Source organism: Apium graveolens, chromosome 4 (genome assembly GCF_009905375.1).
Source record: "Apium graveolens cultivar Ventura chromosome 4, ASM990537v1, whole genome shotgun sequence".
NCBI classification, from domain to species: domain Eukaryota; kingdom Viridiplantae; phylum Streptophyta; class Magnoliopsida; order Apiales; family Apiaceae; genus Apium; species Apium graveolens.
The window spans coordinates 312198678-312211268 of record NC_133650.1 but is presented as its reverse complement, the minus strand read 5'-3'; the positions used below and the strand labels follow the sequence as shown (position 1 = coordinate 312211268).

The following is a 12591-nucleotide window of genomic DNA, read 5'->3' as shown; positions in this document are numbered from 1 at the left end:
GGTTGAGATATGCTTCATTTTCATAACGTGATTATCTGGTTATTATTAAGAATTTCTTCATTCGCCTTCATTGTCCAATCGATCATTTGCCTCATCTGATACATGCAGCCTTACTTTCTTGTTTCTCTAGTTAATTTACTTCATACAGTTTACTAATTACTCCAGTTCACGCCAAAATCTCGGACTCGAAACATATCATGTATATAGATTTTCCGCCTTTGATTTGATGCTCTCGCAACTATCCCGTTATCGGTATAATGATTCTTCTCTGCACGTAAATGTCCGCCATTCATCGGCTTGCAATTGTCCACACTTGTTACGTAACTCCGTCTGCTACACGGGTTCATTTCGCTTCCTTTTTAAAACATTCAAAGAGTAGACCATACACAAGAATGAATTTGTGTATATGATTCTGATTGAAAACTTTCTGTAAGGAATAAGAGTACAAGGAATTTTAGAGAAATTCATGAATCAACAAATCAGGATCTAAGAAAAAAGAATGAATAGTGATTTGAATAGGAATGAGACAACCATATTAGTACTCAAGATGGCCAGTCTTTCATACCATATGGCACATAGCACATGATTAGGTGGCGTCCCACCAGACTTTTCGTCATTTCGACAAATCGCCACACCATAACACTGCTTGTCCCAATTAAGAAACAATATTTTGAAGGATGAATGATTTGAAAGGGATTCAACAATCACCTTATAAAGCTGATTATGAAAGAAGTTCATACTTTACTCGAGATTGATAAGAATGATAAGAAAGAATGATATCATTGGCCGTCATTCGCATTTTATCTGCTTACAGCTGCAACTCTTTTCCGATCAATAGATCCCATGCCGAGTCGTGTATTAATTTTAGAAAGTTCTCAGAAATGCTTTCTTGAATCGATTATTAAAATAATTTCCCATTTATTAGGTCTTGTATCTTTAGCGTCACGCTTCCACGTTAATATGCGATTTTATTTGCAATCTTAAGAGATTTACACTCATAACTTCAAATTTCACTTATGCTGCTAATCGTTCAATTTATCGCCTCTTTTGCTAATAACGTTCTCCCTTTAGAAGGTCTAAAGATTTCCTTAATCTTCTTTGCTCGTACTCAGCTTCTCGTGAATTGACATATTCCTCGTTCCCTAATCGTCTTAGAAATTAGATGAACAGTTTCTCGGTAATAGCGGGTCCACTTGGCCTTCTAAACGGATCATACCAATCCCTAGAACAAGTATTCGTCTGGATAATATGAATCTTACAACAAACAAGAAACTCAAGTAGTAATTGGACAACCAAGTTTTTAAAGTTAAGAAAATCTCTTTTAAAATCTGGTTTAAAATTTTGAAAATCATACACCTGGTCGTCATTACTATATGAGTGGGTTGTCGTCCTTCTCAACTATCACAAGGAATCCAATTAGGAAAATAATCAGATAAAAGCCCATTCATTTCCATATATCTTCTACCCCTTATTGGGTCCATTTTACCTTCATTGGTCAACAATAATTCCAGTTATCGTTGCATATTATCTTATTCATAGCTTTTCCTCAAATCTTTCATACTGGTAATACTTCCATCATTACTTCTTACAAATACTAAGTATAACAAATCTATCCAGTAATCATCAGATTTATTTTATAACACAAGGTCAATTTATATCACATTACTTCTATACGTATCATGTTTGATCATATTATCATCATATAATTTCAAGAAAGCTCTCGATTTCCAATCTTCTCAAATTTCTTTAAAGATCAATCTAGCTCACTCCACAAGATAATCGTTGGCGACATACTCATTAGTAGCTTCCTATAACCTGGTAGCGGCTATCTTCCGAAACACACGTATCCTCACTCTAGTTTCTTCTAACATTTCTTAATGCCTCGTGTACTCGCCATATGTTATAGATTTCGAATCCATCCTTCTGGATGTTGTTACTCCATAAGACGAGTTTTGAACGGATGTTATAGAACAGAATGTAGAGTAGACAGAAAAGATGCGCACACAAATGAATATCCAGTAGAACTAGAATCAGTGTGTGGGGGAAATTCTTGAATCGATAGCCTCGCATCAGGGGATGAGATAATAATGTGAAAAGGTGCAACCGTCTTAACAGGAGGTGACATGACGAATACCGGTGGACGAGCAAGGCGTGAATCAGATGATAGTCTTCCGAATGATCAGACGATCCAGGGATAAAAGAATCTTCCATCACCGCCATCTGAAAATCGCGTCGCTAGATAAGGATGTCGAATTTCATCACGAATCCCACTAAAACCTACTATTTAATCGCACTCAACCTCTTGACGTTCTATCTTTCTATTTTCTAATCCTAATCCTAACCCTCTATCCATTCCCGATAATCTAGGCTTGTTTCAGTGACTTATAACCTGTAGCTCTGATACCAACATGTGACGCCCTCCAAACTCGGGTCAGAAGTTTGGGGCTCACAACACACACCACAATATTTAAACTTGTATATAAAGTATTATATGCATTGACCCTTCTGTACACAACCATGGATCGTAACAGGTTAAAGTATGAATACAAGCCATGAACTTAACTTTTATTACATCGTACCAAATCCCAACTAATTCAACTTACAATGGCTAAGAATATCGTACTTACAATCTTACACAACTCATCTATAATATAAAGCTCCTGCTAGCTCAATCCAACTTAACCGGAAATCCTAGCTCGCACACTGGACAGGGAATCCTCGTTACCAACAATTTCCTTTCCAACTGTTGAAAACATAAATTTTTTGGAAGAATGAGCTTACTAGCTCAGCAAGTAATAATAGCAGCAATTGAGGTTAAACAATCACCAATTGGAATGATTCAGAAGAATCAAGTTTCTGAATAAGCAATGATTAAAATTGGATATTCAATTTTCATTTTAAAAACCAAGGTTAGGCTGCTGATCAGTCACTCACTAACCCCGAGCAAGACTCTCATCTTTGCTCTATATACTGGATCCAAGGCACGCATTGGCCTACTATGACCACGAATCTGGTCCGACCACGAATCTGGTCCACATTTATAAAACCATCCAATTCTAAAATAATTCAAAATGATAACCAATGTAATCAATAAGCTGAATCATAAACAACATTTATCTTGAAATATAGGGTTATTCACAATACTATGTCGGTACAACAAGGAATTCAAAAAAATTGGCTTTCAATCTAGGAAAGAATCAGAAAGTAGAAGACCAAGGGTTCAAGGGTTCCAAGAATTGGTATTCTGTTAAACAAGGGATAAGGGTTGGTATGTTAAGAAATTCAATATCAGAATCAGTATGTGGTAGATATGTATTTGTGAAGTAGTAAAGTATGTGTATGGCTCGTATCTGGGAATTCAACAATTAATGGTTTATGAAGAATAAGTCTTATGGCTCAAGATCAATAAGAATCGGGGTTCAAGGTTAAATAGTTTAAAGCACTTGCAATATAGAACAAGAATTATTTTGAATAATAGCGACATGTTACGAAAACAGTTCGAAAATATTTGTAATATATCTTGAAGAGAAGTTCATAAGTACTTGCCTTATCATCGACGATTTCCACTTTACTTGTACTTATCTAACAGTTTTACTCATCAACCACTTTTCTTCTCTTTCTATGCCTTGCTTCTATTTATCAATCACTTTCCTTCTCTTTCTACACTTTGATTCTATTTATAGATCACTGGTTTCCTTTTCTATGCCTCACTGACTCTACTAGGCATCACAAGTATCTATCAATTATTCAGACTCATATTATTCTAATCGTGACATAGACGTCATAAGCTTTTATCTACCCTTCGTTTCACCCAAATCCGATTTACGGATTGAAAGTTATGAATAAAACAGTCAAACCATAACCATATAGGCATATAACGCATCAATCAGTTAACACGTAGCACATAACACGTAAGGCATTCGATCAAAATAATTTTTGAAAGAAGATTCGGGGTTAAAATGATTTTTCAGGTATTTATTACGAATTTTTGAACATTTTTCGGAATTAAAACAGGAGTTCGAATCATTTTATAATTAAATAATAGGGTTCGAACACCCGAATCTGATTTTAAAATAATTTTATAATATTTATCGAGCCTTGCAAATAATTTAAAATAATATTTTAAAGCTCAAAACTATTTTTCGGAATTTTTAAATCAATTTTAAATAATTAAATCTAATTATTAAATCAATTAAAATCAATTAATAATTAAATAAATTATTTAATCAATTATTTATAAATTAATCGATTAATTAAAATAATTAAAATTAATTAAAATTAATTAATAAAATAATTTTAAATTATTTTTGAATAAATAAATAATTAAAATAATTTTCTGAATTTAATATAATTAAATAAAGAATTTTCTGATTTTTAAAATAATAAGAATATCATTTTTAAAAATAAACAAAAGAGAATTCTGATTTTTGAAAGATTCTAAAACTATAGTACTAGTTTTGCAAATTTTGAAAAGTAAGGGGGGCTAAACGGCAATTAACCGTCTTCTCCGGCGAGGTTCGCCGTTCAGCCACCGCCAGCCGCCATTAACGGCGACTGAGCTCCCCGGCGATCCCTCGAACGGGCCCAGCTTGACTTCAAATTGTGCAGATATGTAGATGACGATACTAGGAACACGATTATGTGTTTAAATCAATCGAATAACGACCGAATCGCTGGGAAATCTCGTCGAAGAGTTCGACGCCGCCGTCTTGCACCGTTTTCCGACGAAGCCCTTCCGGCTATCGTCTATTAATTTCATATACATCATTCGATTCGTCTGTTTACGATCTACAAGATGGTGTAAATAATTATAACCAATAACTCCTGAATCAAAAACACCTAAATTCTAATTAAGAACATTCAAACACATAATCCCTAATTTTCAATCTCGAGAATCAAACTCAATTTTCTATATGTTACTAAACTCCAAATAATCATATAATATACCAAAATGACCCGGAAGAAATAATCTACACGATTATGCCATCAAATCATATCAAAAACATCAAGAACAAAAATTCATATTTTAATCCATAATTAATTCGAATTTAAATAATTAAATCAGAAAAATACCTTGCTTTCTGGGGGAAAACAAATGGTTGATTCAGAAAGACGATTTCGAGAGCTTCGTTTTGATATGCTGCACGTCCAAATCGAAGTTCGATAACGCTTTCGTTCATATGTTTGATTCTCAAGAATGTATCGTTTTTAGGGTTTTTCTCCGTAATTAATATATTTTTACTAGTTGTAAATGAATAAACGAATAAAAAGAAATAAGAAATATGCTATATATATTTACGGAATATTGGTTCATTCTGGATCGTTTTGGATCGTTAAATTAGTTGTTTAGCCACTAAGTAACTGCATAAACGAGTATTGGATCGATAAATTGGTTACTTAGCCGCTAAGTGACTGCAAAAACGATCCAATTTAGTACCCGTACTGGATAATTATCCAAACCGGGCTTCTTATAAAACACTTTATACGAAAATAATGTAAGAATATCTCGTCTTTCGAAAATACGGGTTTTGTTGATTCACCAAAATGATTATTGTATCTAAAATCTTGCGCCGGGCTGCGCACGGGTCAAACCGTAATCCGGATTGAAAAAGTCAAAACACGGAAAATGTCCGGAATTACCAGATTAAGTTGGTAAGGAGTTTTCGGAAGAGTTTCGGGTTGTAAAAACGTAAAAACGGTTGAAGTCGGACGATTCCCGGCTTTATAAAATAATTTTGTAATTATTCAGAAAATAATTAATAAATTCATAAATCAATATAAAATCATTTAACAACCCAAAAATTACCAGAATAATACCATAATCATCTATATTTTATTCTGGTCATAATAAAATTAACAAACTTATACTGTATCACATATAAACATTCACGTATTCACATCAATCATCAGATAATTCACCAAAAATCACATAATAATCATATAAGAATTACTTATTAATAAAATAATTACATGCGATATCCCGGATATTACACCAAGTGTTTAAACAATCATTAAATCTCTGCGACAATCTGAGTATATACTTATTGCCGCATCGTCATAGCAACCTACAGGGCCACAACTGAAGATAATAACAACCATTTCATAATATGTTTTTAGTCTTTAGACTTATAGTGTGAGAGGATCCCCTGTCAGGGCAACCACAGAGCATACTTTCTTTAGACCATAAGTAAGTTACCGTAAGACCGCCGGTTTGTTGGGTGGAATAAGGGGAGGAGGTTTAAGCTTCCATGGTTTTGATACCAAGATTACAATTTACTAAAAAAAGGTACAACCACTAAGGAGGTTACAAGAAATATATAAAGAAACAAGAATATCAGAAAGATAGAAAAGATATAAGAACACACTGAAGTTTATTGCTTAGAATGGAATAGATGTCTAAGACTTGAATGTCTTAAACCAATAGAAAGAGATCCTATTTATAGTACTCATGGAGGGGACAACTTGATAGGATGAAACTTAAAAGCCAATCAGATTTAAACACGTGTAAGGATATCTTATCTTTCCAAGATAATAATATATCTTTTCACTTAATACTCACCACACCTTTTATTTTACAAATACACCACACACTTTAATTTTGTACACACCACAAACTTTATTTTACAAGCATAATAATTAATTTATATTCTCTTCTTAGATTACAATTCACTAAGAAAGGTACAACCACTAAGGAGGTTACAAGAAATATATAAAGCAAGAATATCAGAAAAATAGAAAAGATATAAGAACACACTGAAGTTTATGCTTAGAATATAATAGATATCTAAGACTTGGATGTATTAAAGCAATACAAAGGGATCCTATTTATAGTAGTCCTCAAACGGACAACTTGATAGGATGAAATCTTAAAACCCAATCAGATTTAAACATGTGTGAGGATATCTTATCTTTCTAAGATAATAGTATCTCTTAATACTCACCACACCTTTTATTTTACAAATACACCACACACTTTAATTTAATACAAATCACAAATTTTATTTTACAAGCATAATAATTAATTTATATTCTCTTCTTCCCCGGTGAAAAAAGGTGATATGTTTTCTTCTTCTTCCTTTTAGCTGCCGGACTACGTTCTGGAACATTTTAGCCATCAATATCCACCTGGGTAGGTACAACCATTATAACCTACAACACAAGTAAAATAAAAATCCATCAGCCAAAAACGCACATACTTCTGCTCAAGTGAATTGCTTTAAGAGTGTTCTTTTCGCCATAAACAAAGATGCTCAAATACAAGAAAACTTACTTGGATTAGTGGAAGATAGGGTTGCAGTTTTCTCAAAATCACAATTCCATGGATTTTTTCCAGCATTTTGATAGTAAAGATTCATTGCATATGCTGCATGAGCTTGTTTGGTAGCTGGTTCATAACAGGCACCACCTGCTTGAATAGGGCTACAATCAAGGCCCTGGCCACAAACATAGTCGATATTTGATTGCAATTGAGCATCAAAAACGCCAGGCTTGGGCACACACCAGACTCCGGTCTTCGGTGCTGGAGTCTACAAAAAAACCAATCGACAAAAAGGAAAATAGATTTATTCATGATCAGTGGATGACAGGATGTTTGACGACTAAACATAGATTAATTTGACACTTTAAAAACCACAATGTTTAGATCTTAGATTAGTAGATCCGAGCGAAGGGTTAAGACCATTAATTAACTGACAAAACATAAGTAATGCGATTTAGCAAAATAAAAGAAAAAGTAAATGCAGGCATTTTCAGTCTGCACCGTGATTATGTTGCAGGTTGTGGACAAACACATAAGGTGCATCAAAATGGCTACTGAAAATGTAATTATGGATCAGTGATAATCATTATGGTCGTTCCATGAAGTAAAAACTTTATCTCTGGCTCACTGTAAAATTACTTAAGTTCTACTTGCAATGAATGTGAAATGCTCACATAAATAGTATACTCGAGATGTATTAACTATTAAAGCCTGTCGATTTATTTTAAGAACACTGGCAAAAGAAAAATTACTTCCCTAATTTATAAGCAGTTGAAGATTAGAAAATGACTCACCTGGCTGCTCTTCAACAGACCAACATCATAAGTCATAGAAAGATCTTGCTTAAAAAGCCCAAAAGCGTGCTCTGAGCCAGGCCCAGGCTTCAAATTTTCATCATAGAGTGCAAAGATGTAGGTATCAACTGACTTCCCAGGCATAAGAGGAGTTCCTACGTTTGACCGAAGATGATTGATCAAATTACCGTTATAAGCTTTTGCATTGTCCACACTAGGGCCAACCTCGTTGGGGTCCCCCTTGTAAGCCCACCCTGTCTCTGCAACCACAATCTCTATCTCTTTAAATCCCATCGAATTTAAGGCCGATCTTACAGCATCAACCTGCAAAAGAATAGAAACCATTTAAGAGATAAATCTACTTCTATCTTATACAATGACTTCAATGTCTATATTTAAGTGTGAAAACTTTGCACTCTTTATCATATGGCGCAAGTAGATTACGCAGATGGTATTCCACTTCTCAAGCTTGCATGAGAAAAGATAGAAAAATACTGATAAATAATAGAACTGTTTGAAATCTAGCACTGAGGCACTAAAGAGTTCCCCGAGCAACTGATGGAATTGCCAAAACTTATGAGTTAAAGCATGATTTTCATGTACACACTAATCAAGTTCACGTGCAACGATGCAGAAGAGTTGACATATCAAATCAAATCAACAATCCAGCATATATACTGCTAAAAAATCAGGGGTTGCCGAGTCAATTGTAGGGAACTTTTCATATGATCAAAAGCAATATACTCCCTCTATCCCATTCAATTCTATACATTACTTTTTGACACGTTTTTCAATACTCATTTAAAACATAACTCCATAATATTTTTTTAAAATTTTTTTTCCCTGAATAAAAGTTTTATGTTTAAACTTTTATTCAAAAAAAAAAACATTATGAAACTATACTTTATAAAAGTCTCGAAATGCGAGCAAATAGTGAACGTATAATATTCAACGGGACGGAGGGAGTATAATTTAACAAAAATGATGTCTCAGCCACTACTATGGATATGGATGTCACCAAATCTAAAAATCTGTACTATGATGCTAAAAACATAGTATCATTCTACAACAAGGGAATATGGTTCACGGATGATGTTGCAGATCCTTCCAATACATTTACCTAAAACAGAAGACATCTAAAAATTTAGTTGGAACAGTGTGAAAGTTGGCTGCATGTCTGTACAGACGTGCACATGTTGTGACTGGCTAAACTATCGTAAATCACGTAAATGTATGACTGGACTAGGCTATGTCGAAATCTTTGCATGTCTCATGATTTATGGTAAAGTAGGTCTGACAGTGATATGAGCTGACAACCGTTTCTTATAGCTAACTGTTTCTTGTGCAACCATTCGAACAATTACTAACACTTACATTAAAATAGAACAAGTTAAATTTTTAGTTATACGCCAGAAATCAACAGACATCTAAATGTAACAATAAAGTTACCTTATCCACAGAGAGCTTGTGTCTAATACTTTCATGCCATTAGCAACACAGAATGAGCACTTGGGCAGTGTGCGTAACACCACCATTATTCTAGTGTCGGAGATAAGTCTTAGTGTTTCAAGTCTTGCCCAGAATACTAGACACGTTTTTGCTTATAACAACAAAGTAGATTTAAGTTCCTAATATGACATTTCTTCTCCTAGGCAGATGTAGGACCATCATAATTTCACTAATGCATCTTAGCCAACTTTAGGAGTCGACTTGACATGTGAAAAGCACAACTGAAAACGTGGTTTCAGAAATGCACATCTAATTTTGTGACAGAGAGGAACTCATACATAATATAATTAGGTTGGTTTAACTGAAATACCTGAGCATCAAACATGTTCATGTACTTAATACCACTTGCAGAGTCCACTCGCCCTGCATTGGGTTGAAATAGACAAAATGCAAGTGTTTCTGGCCTTGGATCACTTTTGTATGCGAAAAAAGGGTATGGATTAATCATAAGAGGAGACCCAGTGGCTCTTTGGAACTGCAACAATGCTCTCATTGTGTCACTATAACTAGATTTAAAACTTGTTAACGATGGCGGATCAGAATTGCCCAACACTGCCATTGAATGCACCGTAGAGACCTTAACCTTTCCCCTCAAGTAAGCTGTATAGAGTTGCCACGTTAAAGTTAGATACCATAGATGACCAAAGCAAAAGACATGAGAATATATAGATTTCATTCACAACCATATTAATCATACCAACTATCAAAACCAAACAAAAGGTTATTTTCAGTATAATCATGCTGATTATATTTATGTGTTGAGAAACTTAGATAAAGTACTCCCACACTTAAATTTTATAAATATGCAGTACTAGTAGAGCAGAGAAAAATTACACCAACTTGGTGTGCATCGCTTAGTGTGAGGACAGGGTCCGGCAAAGATAAACTATACACATACCTTACGAGTCACATCCAATACGCACAAAAACACCGAAACATATTCATAATTAGAGAACATAACTTCCTAGCAATACGAAAACACGCACACCTCATGTCAAAAACACAATCCATAATTAAATAACATAACTTCTTAGCAACACAAATACACCCGTATCCACGCGTCCATTTATTAGCAACAAAAAAAATCAGAAGAAGTATAATAGTCCTATATTACATCTATGATCTAACCTGCATTAAGGGCATTTTGGACATTTTGCATAGCAGGCAAGAGCTGTGAAATAAGACCCTCATCTTGAGAAGTCAGGACTTCGTTTCCAACAGTTACAACCTCAATCTTACTAGCCGGGTAAAATGGCAACACATTTGACCCGACCCATTGACCCGCCACATTCGGGTCGGATGCCAGACCCGGAATCTCTCCATTCGCTACTCCAATCACTATTCCTCTTCCTGTGTTAGCCAATGACTTAATAATTGCCACGTCAGCATCGTAAAGTCTCACTTTTCCGATCGTCGTTGACTGCAGTAACTGCGCCGTTTCCGCCGGCGCCGGTAAATTGTTGGCAAGTTGACCATAATTCACTCCAATAAAAGATTGTGAACCTGCAATAATACATAATTTTATCAAAATTTAAATTACAAGTTCAATTCTTTTAAATCTTAAATTCAAAAATATTCGTATATTTACAACATTTCAAGCTTTTCTTGAAAAACAAATCAATCTTTAATGTGGGGTTTTTTTAAATTAAATTTGGTTCACTTTTACTGCAGTACAATTTGTCAAATTAGTATATTGGCTTTTGTTGGAATGAAAAAAAACACTAAGAGAACCGTATGAACCAAATGTTCGCATGCTCTGCAAAATTTAAAAAATTTCCCATAACAAACAAATTACGGGAATAAATAAGAATCAAATGTTTTGCGAAATTTAAGATATACCATTACAAAAATTGCAGAATTATTGTTAAAAAAAAGGTGCAGAATCAGAATAGTTATAAAGTTGGTTGCTCACTAGCAAAGTAAGGAGATTGCAGCACAAGTAGAGAGGAGATGAAGACAACAGAAATTATATTGAAGGCCATGATTCAACAACTTCTTCAAGATGATCAATATAGTTAGAATACAGTTATATGTATAAATCATGTGAAAAATGTATAATATATATAGAGATGGGGAGGATGGTATGAACTGTGGAAAATTATGTAAAAGGTGGTGAAGGGAGTATTGAAAAGTAGGGCCAGTCATGGTGGTTTCCAACTATGTACTCATTTTCTTTTCTACCGGACTTCGCATTCATCTTCTTGTTTTCTTTTGAAAGTTGTTGTACTTTTCTTTGCAATTCAATAAAAAAAAACAATAAAATTGGAGATGTGGTAGTTTCCTCTCCGTATCTCATATTGGGTTGTTTGTTGAGAAGAAATTTACACGCAATTGTGTTAAAAATACTATAAATGAAAGATGTTCCAGGTTCACACGTGAAGCTAGTGACGCCAAGACAAAGAAACAATGGTCAGCACTTTCTCGTTGGAAAGACCTTCAAACTTTTCAAGTTAGAAACATTGAATTAGGTTATTTTAAGGATTAATATTTTCTTACCCCCATTAAATGGACTGTTGTTAAATACTAAAAGAAGACCCCAAGTCTTTTGTAATTGTTTATAAATTTTTATCTCTTTGAATTAACTAAATCCATAACACCTTGTCAAAAAATAATCCATAACATCATGATAAATAGGGTATATTTTACACGAAAATAATGGAATATGATAATTACATCGAAAAAAATAGCACACAGAATCCCATAAAAAGAATGGGAGACGGGAATTTCAACTGAACAAAAATGACACGATTTTTATGGAAGATGATAATGGGAGACAGGTGTTGTAATTCCTTGAAGATACAGGGCATCAAAGTTTGTTGTAGACACCATACTTAGACTTATTTGCTCTGATAATGTGATGTTTGTTGGCTGGGGTATATTTAGAACATTAATTTCAGCACAGATTGCTTAATGTCAGAGCACTTTCTGAGTTTGTAAACCAGGAGATCCTCCAATCAACATAAAAAGAAAATAAATTAAAATTAGATAACTGTCATTAAAGCAATGGATTGGGGATGCAAGACCTGTGAA

General features: G+C 34.2%; 1 protein-coding gene across 1 annotated transcript; it reads right to left on the bottom strand.

The window, feature by feature from the left end:
* Nucleotides 1–6754: 6754 nt before the first annotated feature.
* On the bottom strand, nucleotides 6755–11776 carry LOC141721788 (glucan endo-1,3-beta-D-glucosidase-like). Its single transcript, XM_074524903.1, has 6 exons — nucleotides 11474–11776; nucleotides 10690–11064; nucleotides 9872–10161; nucleotides 8053–8376; nucleotides 7271–7526; nucleotides 6755–7149 (listed from the first exon to the last, which is right to left on the bottom strand). Exons 1-6 carry the CDS (start codon nucleotides 11541–11543, stop codon nucleotides 7115–7117), a joined length of 1350 nt encoding a protein of 449 aa, XP_074381004.1. The 5' UTR covers nucleotides 11544–11776; the 3' UTR covers nucleotides 6755–7114.
* Between the last annotated feature and the right edge of the window lie 815 nt (nucleotides 11777–12591).